The 16375-nt window shown below is 45.0% G+C and overlaps 1 protein-coding gene across 1 annotated transcript; it reads left to right on the top strand.

Moving 5' to 3' along the window:
• The first annotated feature begins 498 nt into the window (after positions 1–498).
• LOC144123591 (adipokinetic hormone/corazonin-related peptide receptor variant I-like) lies at positions 499–7041 on the top strand. Its single transcript, XM_077656399.1, has 2 exons — positions 499–697; positions 2691–7041. The coding sequence occupies exons 1-2, from the start codon at positions 511–513 to the stop codon at positions 3287–3289; spliced, it is 786 nt and encodes a 261-aa protein (XP_077512525.1). The 5' UTR covers positions 499–510; the 3' UTR covers positions 3290–7041.
• Positions 7042–16375: the final 9334 nt, after the last annotated feature.

The following is a 16375-nucleotide window of genomic DNA, read 5'->3' as shown; positions in this document are numbered from 1 at the left end:
TGTACTGGACATGTTTTTTTAACAAGACTGATCAATTTTAAGCGCAATTTATTGCGCCCAAGCATAACAATACTCTACAGGTGACTTCATCTTTAAGCTATCTTAACTAGATCACCCATAAACCAAAAAACTTTCTTGGGCTCACTGAATATCGTTCTACAGTAGACCAACTCCAACGAAGAGGCATAGTAAGTGTCCTTTGATGTATTGGAGTCAATCTCCCAAAATAAAAGTCTATAAAAGTGTGCTGCACAAGTATACCGGCACAAAACGAAAGCTATAGGGCATTCTAAAACAGCAAATGCTATAAACGCTACGGAGTAACTTTTCCAGCCAGAAGAGGTCTAGAGGTCCGTTGAAACATGTCATGGAATCTTTATTCAAGATTATTAAATATCCGCATTTTTCTCCTTCTCATTATCCTTGATATCTTAAACACCGCACTTCTATATCTGACCCGCCTCGCAAAATTGTCTCTCTCATCGTGCGCAGGCGGTGATCTTCCGCGTCATGGAGCACCCTATGATGCCCGGCTTCCGCCAGTGTGTGACCTTCGCCTTCTTCGCGGTGCCGTGGCAGGAGAAGGCCTACAACCTCTTCTGCCTGCTCGCTCTTTACGGGGTCCCCCTGGTGGCCATCGTGGTCTGCTACTGCCGTATCCTCTGGGAGATACACAAGCAGTCCAAGGAGTCCCACGGTAAGGCCCCTTGGGCACGTGTAGACTAACACCAACCTGTGACGTAAGCAAGATGTGGTGGTGTTGCTGTCGCCGGCTGGAACGACTGGGGAAAAACTTAGGTGTGAAAAGTAGGCTTAGCGCCCGTAGGAATACATGGAATCAAAAGTTTTCAAAGCAGTTTTCTAAGTTCATAGAGCACCTATGATGTCCTTTTGTTACGTGCTGCGAAGTTCATCCTAGAACATTTTCTGAAAGTATGAAACCTCATTTCGACGGCGATCAATTCTTTAAACACCTGAACATGGGAATGACTACTGGCTGGGGGTACGGAACGGTAACGCTGCCCGTAGAAATACATGTAAGCAAAACTTTCAGAAATATTTTTCTCGTTTCCCATAGCACTACTGGAGGAGGCTGTTTCTTAACAGCTGGCGAGTGCTTTGAAGAAATATGCGACAAAGTATTCTATCTCATTTCGAAGCAATCTTTGTAAAAACGCCACGACAAATGTGTGCCCTGCTCAGAACCCCCACCGTTTTGTTTGCAAACACGGTGTTGGTCTGTATGCCTTCAGTGTGCTGAAAACACAAGGAACTTAGTACACGCTCTTATTCCTTTCCGGGCCTTTACCCATCCCTATCTTGGTTCACACTGACTTCGCGTGAGTTAAGGTGTTTTTAGCGTGACTTAAAACGATTTCGAGCGTCAGAGAATGGAAATAATTGCATTACTGATTTAAATGCTGCTAAACCTTGCTCCCCTCGTATTAATTGCACCTAAGGAACAGCGCCTGATCATGCAGCATAAGCTGCTGCTGCTTTCTGAAAAACTTTTACGTGCACCTTAAACACCTCTCAAACCAACAGGCTGGCAATGTAGCCAGATGAAAAGATTCGCCTAATGTTTTCAGGACGAACGGGGATTTAATTTTGCCATTATGCGGAGATCCCAGTTTCAATAATGTGAAGCACGTGGAGGAAATGCGCCTAATTTGTGAAGTGCATTTATATAATTTCGTTGTTTACTAAAGCAGTGTACGAAGATTGAAGTTGACCAGGCCGGAAGAAAAGGTTAAAAATAAATTGCTTCTGACAGCTTTCAGCTCCCTTCGCGTCGCCTAAGGTGTTATAAAGAATGAGACGGAAGAGCAGAAAAAACAAGTGCGCATCACCAACTCCACGTGTGGAACGACAACGGCAATCTGTTGAACGGAAAGCGAGCTAAGCAGGCTACCTGCGAGCCGGCAAAGGAAAGAAGCTCGAGCTAAAAGCAATTATTTTCGCTCCTTCGAACCTAAGCACTTGTATCCTATAAGATCACACGCCCAAGGGTAAAGCTTGCAGGAGACCTTGACAGACAATTAAGCCTCCACGGAACAACTTTGTGCGCATTCATAACCACTCTCAAGCCTTGCCTTGTGTATGTATAGAGACAGAAAATATATATTTGGTTGCAGACTTCAGGGCCAATTGTAGGCCCGGTTCTGAGTCTTTTTTTCTTTGGTCCATTTCGTCGCAGGCTTAGGCGTTCATGGCGCAAAATTGCCAGACGTTGTTTACATGAATACTCGCAGTTGCTTTCGATATCATATGCGCAGATTTACACGAGGACTTGTGAATGCTGGCCTACTTGAAGCAGTCCTCCTATTCTCACTGTTGAGAACTTAAAGAATGTTCGGAAGGACCACCCCCTGTAAACCGTGGCACGATGTATGATTCGCTAAAATAGAGAATTTATTAACCCTGTCCTACCAACCACCCCCTTCCGTCCTTAATTCTTGTGTCTCTCCTTCCTCAGAAAACGTAGTTTATGTAGAAACCGATTATCCTATTGTGTTATCAGACTGGGTATATACACTAGAATAACGGGTACTATAAAGGATGCATGCTGCCTGATGCATCTTTTCTGTTTTTCCAATACGGAGGAATACGTGTTGGCACACCACCTGCATGGCCTAAACTGAATACACCGAGCTTAAACTTGAAAAAAAAAATGCTTCCCTCGCATGCAGCGGACCAGCTGGTGTTGCCGGAGCAGCAACAAGCAGGCCGCCTGCGCTTGCGTCGCTCCGACGTCCGTCACATCACTCGCGCTCGGAACCGGACGCTGCGGCTGACCATCATCATCGTGCTCGCGTTCTTCCTGTGCTGGACGCCGTACGTGGTCATGGTGCTGTGGTACCAGATCGACCCGGAGAGCGCCAGCAACGTGGACGGCTACCTGCAGTCGTCGCTCTTCATGTTCGCCGTGTCCAACTCGTGCGTGAACCCGCTCGTGTACGGCAGCTTCACGTCCAGCTTCCGCAAGGCCTGCTGCCGCCAGTCGTGCCTCTGGGGCCAGAGCGCGCGTCGTGCCCAGTGCACGCTCACGAGGAAGCCCTCGAAGCAGACGGTCAACTCGTGGGTGCCCAACACGCCCGTCCACAGGGTGGAGTTCACCAGGGACTGCTGCTCCATGTGCTCGTCGGACGGCCACGAGGCGCGCTCCATCCTAGACAACCACGACACGGGCGCCTGCCACACGCAGCTGGAAGTGAGGCACACCTCGGTGACGATGTGCCGCTCATCCATGAACGGCCACGCCACCAGGCACGCCGCGCAGAGTATATGAAGTAAAATTGACGAGGAAAAGCTTGGGCCCGAGCTTGGGCCCGAGACGCTGCCATTTACCCTGCTGCGTACTTGGACAGGGACCTTCCTAAAGTGCAGCAGAGTTCCAGTGAGCGCCCGTTTCAACCTTCGCCGGTGCTTTTAATGGCGAAAAGGCTACTTGATAACAGTATTGAGAACAGAGCCAAATACAAGTCACGTGTTTATCTAACTTGTCCTGCACTCAGTCTGAACTGTAGCGTCAAGACATGTGAAGTAGTGGGCCAGTCCTGTCCTCAGTGGGCAATCTCAGGTGCTTCCGGATGCATGCCGGTGCAAGTGCCAAAGACGGTTGGTTGCTTGAGCTATGAAGAGTTCCTGTGCGCGAAAGTTTCGGCGTAAAATAGTAACAATGACGGAAGTTTGAACGAGAATTTTGTTGCCAAGACATGAATCATCATTTCAAACAGAACCGAGGAGAAGGTACACTGTCTTATGACAAAACGTTGTTCCGTGGCACCGGAGCCTTGCTTGCTTTAGCAATTTGTTCTGATAGCGGGCTGAATGAGGTGATACAAGGTGACGTGAACAGGAGTGAGGATCTATCATTTCATGAACCTTTCAATGTTTGAATGTTTATTCCAACTTCAGTTCAGCTAAGTAAAAACAAGGAAGTGATTGTGGATTGATAACGCAACAACTGAAAAGCAACTCACTTTGCTTTTCCCCTCATCAGAGCTTACATACCCAGGCGCTTAACAATCTCATTGAGAACTTTAATATAAAACCGCAATAATCTTATTAGCATAATTATCTAAGAAATCATCGATTATCGAACAGACGCTGTTGAAACCGCAAATATTTCTACCTGGGAAATAGCACTTTCTTCACTGGTATGTGTTAATGGCTGTCCATGGCATGCCCAACAGTTACAGTCTCGGGTGTCTGCATAATACTTAACGCTTCGCTACCAAAGGAAAGTACTTTCGCTGTAAGTCCTACATGATTGGAAGACTAATGGCCAAAATCCGTCCTTCGTGTAGGGACCCGTCCGAGTCTGGCAGCGCCTCGGACATTTTCATCTGCGAGCGGCAAGTCTACCACAGGAGACGTTCGCGACCACAACCACAAAGTGTCTGTGCCTTTTTATGGTGCATTTATGTGCTCAATTAAAACTTGTTTCAGATGCAGTGCACGTGCAATGGTTATGAAGGGTGCTATCGCAGCGCTACTGGAATCGTTGTGCGGCAGTGTGTCAAGTGCGCTAGCGAAATAAACGGGCCATAACTGATTCGCGCTTCTGGCAGCTCTCCCTCGGGCACCGTTATTTCACTTGGAGGCTCAAACCTTACGCAATGACCCGCGTGCTGCTCAGATGTGTAAATAAAGATTGTTCCAGTCCAGTTAATGGAACCATTTCAGTCTTATGTGAATGGGAAATTTTCGAGTGCGAAACTCAGACACTGCCCGATCGTTTCTCTACTGAGAGATGTGAACATTGTCGCGCCTGATAAAATGTACTAGTTTGCCTTGTAATTCAGTGTACTGATAAGTAACCGATAACTAATAATCGATTATCGAGGTTGCTTTACTAGTTATCAAACTGACTTCAGTGTAAGCACCCCGGAAATTTTAACCAAAAATCCCACCCGCCCTCCCCTCCTCTCTTATGAGGAGCGTAAGCCAAAAGAAAAGTTCAGTACTGAATCTAAACATGCATCATTTTGAACTCACTACCTCTTTGGCTCCATTCGATAAACTGAAGGTTAGAGATGCACAATAATTGGTGCCTTGATTCGCGTTCACAAAGTAGCACCTCAGGAGCATACATATCTCGTTTCGCATCGCAATCAGTGCAGTGACTGATGTTTTCTGCTGATCAGGCCTGATATTCTGCTCCAAACGACAATGAAAATTTCAGTGTCATCCTGAGTGCGCAGGTGTCAGTCAAATGCGTGTCTCAATATTGTGAGAAATGTGTATAATATCTAATGTACCGATTGTAAATATGGTGTAGTTACAAAGCGACAATATTTTCACCTTATACGGCCATCAGCTGGACCACGTAGCCGTCCACAGTCATATCGCCATAATGTAGATGGAGCTGAATATTTGGCTTTAAAGCTAATCTACTGCGTTAAGTGAACAACTTTAAAAAAGTTTTTCCTCATCTGTTTCACTTAATTTTATCGACAATGAGAAAAGTCAACATAAGGTACAACTTTTTTAGCAACAAAACATTAAGTCAATCCTCTCTGTACTCAGAGTATATTTCGTTGGTATATCTTGAACTGCATAATGATTTTTTTCGACATAGCCCCGTAAGTACCAATATTTCTCATGGCGCCTCTAGGCATAGTGTTTCGATACCGCTGATTTCTTGGCGTTTTAAATTCATGCTGCGTCGCTCAAACTCATACAAGCACGCACTAATCTATAATCACTTTCATGACAATATTCCACGTTGTGATTCTTCGTACGCCGGTAGAGAGAAAGAGAATAATGTTTATTCATTAACAAAGTTGAAAACCTTCCCCGGAAGGATTCTTAGTCCGAGCGCTTTCTGGCCCTTCATTCCATCCTGACACTGTTGATCAGCTTAATCTATTCACCAGCTGGAGCGCGTAAAATGTGCCGGTAATGCATCGAGTAATGAGAGCAGTTTGAAAGATGTTTTTCTCAGAACTGGCCAAAAAAAAAGCGAAGTGCCTCTTTCCTTACTTAATAGGTTATTTACAGGGTCTAATTAAATTACCCAGTGTGTTTAGGTCGGCTTTGCGTAATTTACAAGGTGGCGCGAATATTTAACTGAGGTATAATTAAAACGAAATTATATTTGGCGCAACTGGACGAAATCAGCAAAGAAGCTACGCGTACGCATGAAAAAGCACCACAGGTTTCCTCTGTGGCTAAAGTAAAAGCTCATTCCAAAAAAAAGTTGTTTGCTAAAATATGTTTTAATACTGCTTCCGGCTTAACATGTTGACCGGTTCGGTACCGCACTACCCTCTGCGCTGTAGTCTGCTTATTTCTGTTGGGTTAAAACAATGCCATGGTTTCATTAGGGCTGCTGGTGTTGCGCTCAAAATTAAACATTCTTTAAGTCTGCATATTTTGTGAGGATGTACGGTTCCCTGCGCAGTAGTATATAATAGTATGTCTAATCATGCTCTTTCCACAGACTGTGTTCTGTTTTTTGTGCGTTCTTCATCAGTACCACAATTTTCCAGGTGCTGTTCCTGTATAAAGTTCACGTTCCGGAATGATGTAGCCTTCATTCGCGTGTAGTACATATCACCTTGATTACGAGCGGCATTTTTTTCATGCCACGCAGCAGCTTCTTTCTTACAAATTGAAAAAAAAATGGTGAAATAAATCTGCCCTCACATCAGCCAATTAATTGCCAGAAGTATAAAAAGCAAAGGACTTAAAGCTCAAGATCATGAAAATGCGCCGAAAGTCTTCCCTGCTGTGCACGCTACAAAAAAAAAAGTAACAAAATCCGGAAAAAAATGGCTCGAAAAGTTTTTTAAGCTATGTAGGACCTTAAATACGGGCAGTTTCTTATTCCGGTGCGTCATGTAGATATGTTTCCATTAAGGAAATAAAAATACACGGACCTCGTAATCATTTTATTTTTGTGGACGATATCTTTCTTCATCATCATAATCATCATGTTTCTTCGACACTACGAAAGTGTTGTTTACAATTTCTTGGCGTTTGTTGTGAACATGTGTACCTCTCATGTCTTGCATTCTAACATCCCACTGGCACATCTCTTGTCATTCATTACGAATACTCTCGTTACAAATAAATATATTTGTTACGTGTCACTCATTTCCGTCTGGCGCTCCTTTGTTGTTCATAATTTTGGTTTTCTCGTCCTTAACCGGGAGTAGATGAATGGTTTATGGAGGTTTAACGTCCCAAAGCGACTCAGGTTATGAGGGACGCCGTAGTAGAGGGCTGCGGAAATTTCGACCACCTGGGGTTCTATAACGTCCACTGACATCGCACAGTACACGAGCCTCTGGAATTTTGTATCCATCGAAATTCGACTGCCGCGGCTGGTATCGCACCCGCATCTTTCGAGTCAGCAGCCGAGCGTCATAATCAATGAGCCACCGCGGCGGCTTAACCGGGAGTAGGCGGATCAGGAAAGCTAACTGACCCTTCCAGGCACCAATTGACATTTTGATTCCGCACAAACATTTCCTTGTCTAAATATCACATCGAGGCTCAGCAGACACACCTTGAGCAGACGAAACCACCTTGTGCCATGGCGCTCTTTGGCCATAGATGCCCTTGCGCCGTAAAAATCCATAATCATCATCATCATAATCAGAAAAGCAAATTCGTTAATTTTTCTACTGAAAAGACCTTCAGGTTAATTTTTGCACGCATGTGCCGAATTTCTTACAAACTGTCAAAATAGTTGAAAAATATATTAAATTACCAGGATTTGGGAAATTACCATCCAGACGATCACGGCATTATTTTTCTTTTCGAAGAAACGTATGGCACTACAAGCTAACAGAAAAAAAATGACATTAATACTGGTAGCAATATCTGCCATCAACAAAATAGCAGAGAACATGCTTCCCCACTGTCTGTTGAGAAATTTCAATTATTGCGTTCGCTACATGGCATAAAATCACTCTATTTTCAACATGATTAATGCTAAATTCGCGTGAGACAAATAAAATTTGTGCTCGGTTGAGTGCACTATGAGAAAGAGTGGCAAGTTCTCAATGCACGCAATTGTGTGCAAAGAGCTGTAAAGGGTTAATCACTGCATGAAAAATGCAGTTGCTCTCTAACGGACACACCTTTATGTACATTCGACGTAATCTGCAAAACACAATTTGTAAATATTTATTGACAACGCTCTATTCTAATCTAAATTGATAAGAAGGCGCTTGCATGCTCATGAAGTGGGGCGGGTGGGCGGGGGGTTATATGTCAGTGCTTTATAGCATTGAAAGGCAAACAGCGCAACTACGAAGACGGGAGCAGAAGAAACACAGGACGAGCGCCGACTCACGACTGAAAGTTTATTCGAAGAAAGCAACACAGTACATGGAAAAAGTGGCCAACCTTTCGGCATGTCTTTGCGCTCTTTGCCTTTCAATATGTACCACCAACTAGCCCGTTTGGCTGTTGTGCTTTTTAGTACTTCGTACTGTTCCTCCTCCTACATTCCGGCTTCATACACGAAACTAGAAACAGAAACCAGTAGAAAAGTAAAAGACGCAAATGCCTGGAGGTAGCCTGTAGTTCCAGCCCACATTAGCTTGATTAACACGTCCGCGGCCGCCGTCGACCACTGAATTCATTCAAACTTCCCAAACTGCATCGTTGGTCAGCGAACGGTAATGTTTGCAGAAGGCAAGGTCGTTGCTGATTCTTGCCACAGTGATTTTCGTCTGCTTCCGAGAACGCGGCAGGTCGTGCGCACGAGAACTAGACACATGCAGAAAACGGCGCCTGCGCTTCGCGAAGCACTGCTGTCAGCTCCAACCGAAACAATGGTCATGCTGTTCACAAACACGAACATGTCTTGGGACCATCGACTGTGAAAGTAAGTTTTTAGCTTGTTACTTCTGACTGCGGTCGTGCAGTTAAGCAGCCCTCGCACATTGGAATCGGCCGTGCTACTGTTTAGTTTGCCCATCCCTCAGGTGTTGTTTTGTTTCCTGGTGGAATAAACAAAGAAGAAACAACGAAACAAGGTGAGACGTGTTGCCCCTGCCTCCTCCGCTTTGTGCGCATATAATTAAAAGCAATAAGTCGAGCCTTGTAACGAACATGAAGGTCGCGCGAATGGCGTCTGTCTTGTATCCGAAGTTCGTAGTAAGTGAACTTCCCCTAATACAACAAAAATACTAAGTCCGCAAAAGTCGTGTTAATATACCTTTAAAAGTGCATTATGCGCGTCTATACTTCTTCAAAGCATGCCCTATCAGAGGCTTTCCAAGGTCTCCAGCGCAGTCATATTCTCCTCGCCGAGACCCTTGCTGCCAACAGTCGGCCGCGAGATCGAGCAGGGTGGCAACCTTGAACCCTTCTCAGCGTGAATGCCAGCTCGCATCGTCTGCTAGCCAGCAGAATTGACGTGTGTGCGTACGGCCCACATTTCCGTTGACTTGTTTAGTGCGCGCATATTTGCTTCTCTCCTTCTTGCGAAAGCAATGTGAACATGCTATCATCCTACGCAGCAGTGAAGGCAATAATTTTCAAGATCGAGTATCTCATACTGGGTCGTGACATCCCCCGCTGGTGTTCGGCACTTCAGGTTCTTTTTACCGCGCGGTGTCTCAAACACAACGACGTTGATGTCAGGTGCCGTGTCATAGCAAAATAAAACGAACAGGTCGCTAACATTCACACAACCGAATGCAGCTGAACAGCGGGTTATATTGCCTTCAGTTATGTTTTAGATCCGACAGGTACTGACACAGGAGTGGGCGTGAAGGCTGCTGTCAAGCAGAATCCACTTTGAGCGGGCCATTTTGTGCTCCCCACATGGATGATCACGTTGTTTGAGCATTTTCTGCTCGCTATATTAATCGGTTTTGAAAGGTACATGTTTGACGTTTATACAGTTTTTTTTACTGTAATAGTTCTAGTCAACTTCGCATCCGTCACACCGAAGCAGTGAGCATATTTTGCGTCAGAGAACTATGGACACGCTTAAGGATTCAAACAATGCCGCTCGGCGCTTAAATACTACCGCAAATATTACATAGTCAAATTTTCCTAATGCATGCAATTTTTAGCCTATTGAGCAACATTTGTGACACGTTAGTCGAGCGGATTATAATAGTACACTGAATGTAAAACGCACTAAAATATTCTGCTTCCCTATTCGCGTGGCGGTGTTTACTTGGCGAGGAGTAATATATATTTGACAGTTGCATGAATGCGAGGCAACTCCTTTCTTTCGGGGCAGTAAAATATGAAAGGTTTTATTTTGGGTACCTGTATGAAAAATATTTCCAAAATTATTTGTCGCATAAGGTTGAAGTCACTGTCCGGCAATTACAGTGTTAAAAAAATTTCCATTTCCATGAAACTGCTTGCGCAAGCCAAACCACACTCGTGCACTGTCATTCGCAGTCCTTTTTCAACGGCTAATTCGTAGCTTGCATTTCAGCGTGATAAAAATAATTGTAGAAGTTCCTTAGGTTTCGCGAGCTGTAATACTATTGTCACATGGCAAAATTTAACGTTCTTCTTTTTTTTCAAAGAATGAAACTCACACAGCGCCATACGATTAACATTCCTGACATTGGCTGCAGAAGCGCTCGCCTCATGGCGAGTTCGGCCAGCTCACTCTACTCGGCTGAAACATGCTCCTTACAGTGTACACGTGAGCAGCCGGCTTTCCTGTGCGGCGCAGATTCCTGTACAGTGCCGGATGATCTTACTTTGGGGAAATAGTTGCGAGCAGCACCGACATCCTCCAGCCAGAGTAGATGTGTGTCATGGTCTGTGACACACCTGCCGGGCTTTGCGCTGTCAGCGCTGTATTTAATTCGCTTAAAGCTCGACTCAAGGAGGCTAGCGAACCCGACTGTGCGTCCTTTCTTCAGGCAGGTCAGCGCGCAAAATACGTTGGCTTATAGGATGCTAGCACAGCATGTAATATATTGTCCCGGAATTAATGTATATTTGATCAAGGAAACGCCTGCCGTCGAATAAGGGCGCAGCAGTTTCGCCTTGCAAAAATGGAGGAGGGAAATCGCATGCGTAGCACATCGCTGGAAAAAAAGTACATTGCGAACGGCACTTCTCATGGCAGTATAGCACCGTGTCGCCACAGTGACACTTTACGAGGCAAAGTGTACTCGCTGGGAGTGACACTGAACTGGTTTGTGTGAAACCCCGTTATATATATATATATATATATATATATATATATATATATATATATATATATATATATATATATATATATATATATATATATATATATATATATATATATATATATATATATATATATATATATATATATATATATATATATATATATATATATCCGCGTTCGATCCTGGCCGCGGTGGTCGAACTTCGATGGAGGAGAAATTCTAGAGGCCCGTGTGCTGTGCGATGTCAGTGCACAGTAAAGAACCTGAGCTGGTCAAAATTTCCGGAGCCCTTCACTACGGCGTCCCTCATAGCCTGAGTCGCTTTGGGACGTTAAACCCCCGTAAACCATAAAACCATATATATATATATATATATATATATATGCAGATAAGGCAAATGAAGTGAGGGGCTCGTTTGACAAACATATTAAGGAAGCCAACAGTCACCGAAATCAAGGTGCATAGGGGATTGTTTCTTTTTTTAATATCTAGTGCCAATCAATTAGTTATAAAGCAGCAGAATTCACCTTGATTTCGGTGACTGTTGGCTTCCTTAATATATATATATATATATATATATATATATATATATATATATATATATATATATATATATATATATATATATATATATATATATATATATATATATATATATATATATATATATATATATAGGTGTGGCGCACATAGCGGCTAAAAGCAAACAAAAAACAATACTGCCATTATGAAAATATGACCCAATAAATATATCAAGTCTGTGAGTGCCTGAAGTCAAGGCCTGTGAAGTCAAATGCACGCAATACCACGGAAGCAAATCACGAAACATGGCTTATGCGGTTACGTGCAGGTCCCTGTTTTGCAACGGCTTCATGGTTCTATTATGTAATGTTTGCCGGTTCTACGTCTTTTCCAGCAAACTCGGAGCATTTTAGGCAGTATATTACTCATCTGTTATAGAAGCCAATTTTTCTTCTGGAAAAAGCCCTCCATAAACTTGGAGGCGAACCACAGCTGCGTATGTTTCCCGAGCGCCGGCGGCTGCCGATCCACATTAACGGAGCGACGGTGCCTGCACCTGTAGATCGATATCGCGGCGAATACTCATGACTTATTGCATTTACGGCACCTCGGGACAGTTCGGCCTCCTCAATCAGATTCCTGGAAACCGGGTATTGCTCGTACTTCGCGTACGATGTCTTCGTCAGAGGACGTCACTGCGTTGTTGGCGTCCACACCAACGAAGGCGACGTTCGACCAGGTGTGCGTAAATGACGCCTTGACACAAATCCACATGCGTCTGATTACTTCGGTTTTCGACAGTGTCATCTATCTTTCCTGGGCCTAATCAGCGAAGAAGGTAACGCAATGCACGTGCACACAGGACTTATCAGCAGCACTCTATCACGCTGTATGCTCGATGTATACCACACAATGGAGAACCTACAGCAAATGCGATGCATACCCCGTGACCAGCGGGCATTAAACTTCTCTTAATTACTCTTGCTTTAATTAAACTTCCCTTCTCAATTAAACCTCCCTTAATTACTCTTTGGACATGCGTACTAACTTGGCTTTCGACGCCGCCCTGTCTCGGGCTCACCACGCTTCTCTTATTTTAGACGACTTGTTAAGCCACACACAAGCATTCAGTTACTAACAATCTATAGACATCGGCGCGCTTTGCAGGCAATGAAGGTGGTGACAGTAAAGTTTTATGGCGCAAGGGCATCTGCGGCCAAAGAGCGTCATGGCACAAAGTATTTTCATTTACTCAAGGTGGGGTCAAACACCCATTTTCCGAGCATTTCACCCCGAATAAGACGATCACCAGGCCAAAGGAGAGTTTGTACTCGTTGTATGACGGCGGCACTGGGGATCGAAACACGCACCTCCCGAGCGATAATTATATCTACGGCCGTTGCAAGTGGGCTCGACTGCACTTGCTATCAATACCTGCTCTTCCTTTGCGTGGTAGTTGTAATGCATAGGACAATTAATAATTATTCGCAACAAGCCTGTTGGCGGAGAGAGAGAGAGAAAGACGAACGGAAAGGAAGAGAGGTTAATTAGGCAGCGCCCGGTATGCTACCCTATACGTGGGAAGGGGAACGGAGGGAGAGATAGGAAGGGGAGAGAGGAAAGGGAGATGATCACTTTTCCACATGTACGAACCTAGCTCGATGCCAAAGGAACTCAGTGACTATATGGCCGAACGGACGAGTTGGTGATACATTTGTTAAGGGTAAACAGCGCGAAAGACGCGGACAGAAAGCAGAGGAAACACAGGACAAGCGCTGACTCACAGCTGAACGTTTAATCACAGGAACCAAAACGCAGGCGCTGGCTGTGCGATTTACGTCAGCGCAAGTGATAAGGGCTGCTGCTGCTTATCGCTTTCATGAACTGCCGCGCGCGAAGCATACCGCTGGAGTTTATAAATCACACAGTCAGCGCCTGCACTGCTGCCGTGTCGCATTTTAAGCGGCAACACGCCCGGCTGAATGACGCGTTCATTTCTAGCACTGCAATCGCAGCGCGCAAGCCGGACTGCGCGTGGTGTTTTTTCGCGTATCGAGAGTATCTGCAGTGACCGGAAAAAACTAATCCTTAAAAGATGAAAAGTTCGAAACTCTTCATCGGAAGTTTTATGGACCATTCTACACTTTCCAGATTGAAATTTTTTGTCTAACATTGTTGCTTGCGAAGTTGGTTAATTAATCTCGATTTCAACGGGGCTTATTCATATGGCTCGATGGCAGGGGATCAAAGATGGCCACCTTTGCGCTGTGCCTCGAACCAGGACATACATTCTCTGCCCCTTCGTCGCTGCTCCCAGGTCCCATTGTAATTATGTGACAAAAATGACGCAGCGGCAGTCATGTGGGACTGGCAGAGAGTGCGTGTCCTAGTTAGGAGCAGAGCGCATTTTGTGCCTATCTTTGATTCCGTGCCATCTAGCCCTGTAAATGTCCCCCCCCCCCCTTTCTTTACTCTAGGAGAACTGCAGATTGGACTAGTTGGTGTTGATGCATAATGGTGGTTGAACAGCGCAAACACACACACAGACCAAGAAAGAGACGAGACACACAAACCAGCGCTCAACGTACAACGGATTTCAAATCAGTTGTAAGTTCAGCGCTGCTTTGTGTGTCTCGTCTCTTTCTTGGTCTGGGTGTGTTTGCGTTGTTGAACCACCATTATGCATCATCACCAACTAGCCCAATCTGCGCTGTTGAATCAACAGTATGCCTTTCTTTACAATTGGTAGAGGTGCAAGGTGCCAGAACCCGTGACATCTGCCTGGAACTTCGCATCCGGAGGTTTTCAGCGACAGGCACCTCTACGATGACGACACCGGACCAAGTGCCAACGGCCCCACTGCCGTTTATCGTCTATGCTGGGCCCATCCGCCAACGTGATCCATCCGTTCACTGATATCGAGATGTGAGTACGCACGTGAGTACGCATAACAATGGTACGACGTACTCAAACATAACAATGCCATTTTTGTCCCTACACAACAAATTACGCAATTAAGAAAAATGCAAAACAATAGTGCGACTTGCTCCATACAATAGCCAGTGACATGCATTTGGTCGCGTCGTCTTGAGTGCGTCGGAAAAATTGTAATCTCCGGCAAATACCTGGAAACCTGCTCATCGTAGTAGGTGCCAGTTAACTGGTCGCGAGAAGTTGCTCGGTCTGGGTCTCACAAGGCTCTCCGATGCCAGCACCGGCCATCGCAGGGATGTGCCCGCATCGCTTAACCGCTGCACCACTGTGCCGGTAGTGCTATGAAGACTCCCAGGGATCTATGAATATAGATAATAACTAATTCCGCATATATGGGCATTATCCCATTATCGCTATCCGAACAACTTCCATCCGAGCAACGGAACTGAAGTGAAAACCGAAGCGCTAGCGCACCAAAATTGCATTTGGCCTAAGTACGCAAAGGGGCCATCATTTTTTTTATATTTATGTCAATGTCTTTTTTTTCGTAGCGATCTTTTTCTGCAAAGCCCTTGTTCCTGGGGGGTAAAATAAATATTTAAACATATAAAAACTGCGATGAACGAGAGAAGATTCAGTGCGCCAGATATGTTGATACATTTCATTCGGTTTCTCGCAAATATGAACTTCGGCAAAACATTTTTGCCTGCTAGGTTGACCGTAATATAATCACCTTCGTATTTTTTCCGACTGTACCTGCATTCAATCCAACCTAATGCACATACGGTGCCATGGTTCCACGGATACGTGGAATATATTTTAGCGGCTGGACTCAGTAGAATGATAAACCCCACATCCTGTCTACCCCATAACCACATATGAAATTTCGACTCTGCCGTGTCTTCTTTTCAGCGGGAGGCGAGTTTCGTGATAACGGGTGTGCTCTGACCATAGCCTAACGCACGAAAAAAGTACCTTGTATTTCCAACAGCTCAAGATGGAAAGAAGGAAGAAGTTTCACTTGATGTCCAGCGCTCAGATGGTCGCACATCGCTTTCACGTAAGCTCGCATTTGTAATTGTACCTCCTGATTTCTTCTTTCTGGTTCCGTAAGCGAGCCTCTCTTCGGGAGTCTTTATACCACTTTGCAAACACTGATGTTAGCCTTATGTTGCAGGCCTGAATCACCCGTAGTGTTTGATCGCTCCTTTCTATCTGCTATGGCCTAATGAAACACTGTAATTAACACCGTGTGAAAACGTGAATTTTTTCGAAAGAGGGCTCCGAATGCAGGGACGTAACATCGATGCGCACTCATCTGTAGGCTTTTTCTTATATGTGCAGTTTGATCTTCAGTTATTCGCTTATTTCGTGCAACTTGTTTCCAGCAGATGCGCAGTGCTATCGTGTGATTATAACGGCACATGATGAGCTCGTCATATAAGATCGTGCATGTATACCAGTGTTCGCAACCTTTTCTACCTGCCGCGATAGCTTTTTATAGTCAGTTCAAGACAGTGCTTAGACACGTGTAAATCAGAGCTGAAGGTAAACAGTGGCTATCATGTTTGACCACAGCGTTGCGTAGGTTACTTCCCTTGCCGGCACAGCGCGTTGTCAGACATGGCACCGGAACGGCACCAGTTCGTTGTATTGTCAGGCTCGCTCTATCTGCGGAAAACCCAATGCCGGAAACAGCCAAAACCAATTTCTGTTCCCCATTTCCCGAGCGGAAGCCGACCATATCATCCGCTACCACCCACGCACGCATACAAAGC

Source organism: Amblyomma americanum, chromosome 3 (genome assembly GCF_052857255.1).
Source record: "Amblyomma americanum isolate KBUSLIRL-KWMA chromosome 3, ASM5285725v1, whole genome shotgun sequence".
Taxonomy (NCBI): domain Eukaryota; kingdom Metazoa; phylum Arthropoda; class Arachnida; order Ixodida; family Ixodidae; genus Amblyomma; species Amblyomma americanum.
The sequence above is the reverse complement of the archived record's forward strand: the minus strand, read 5'-3'. Positions and strand labels throughout refer to the sequence as shown.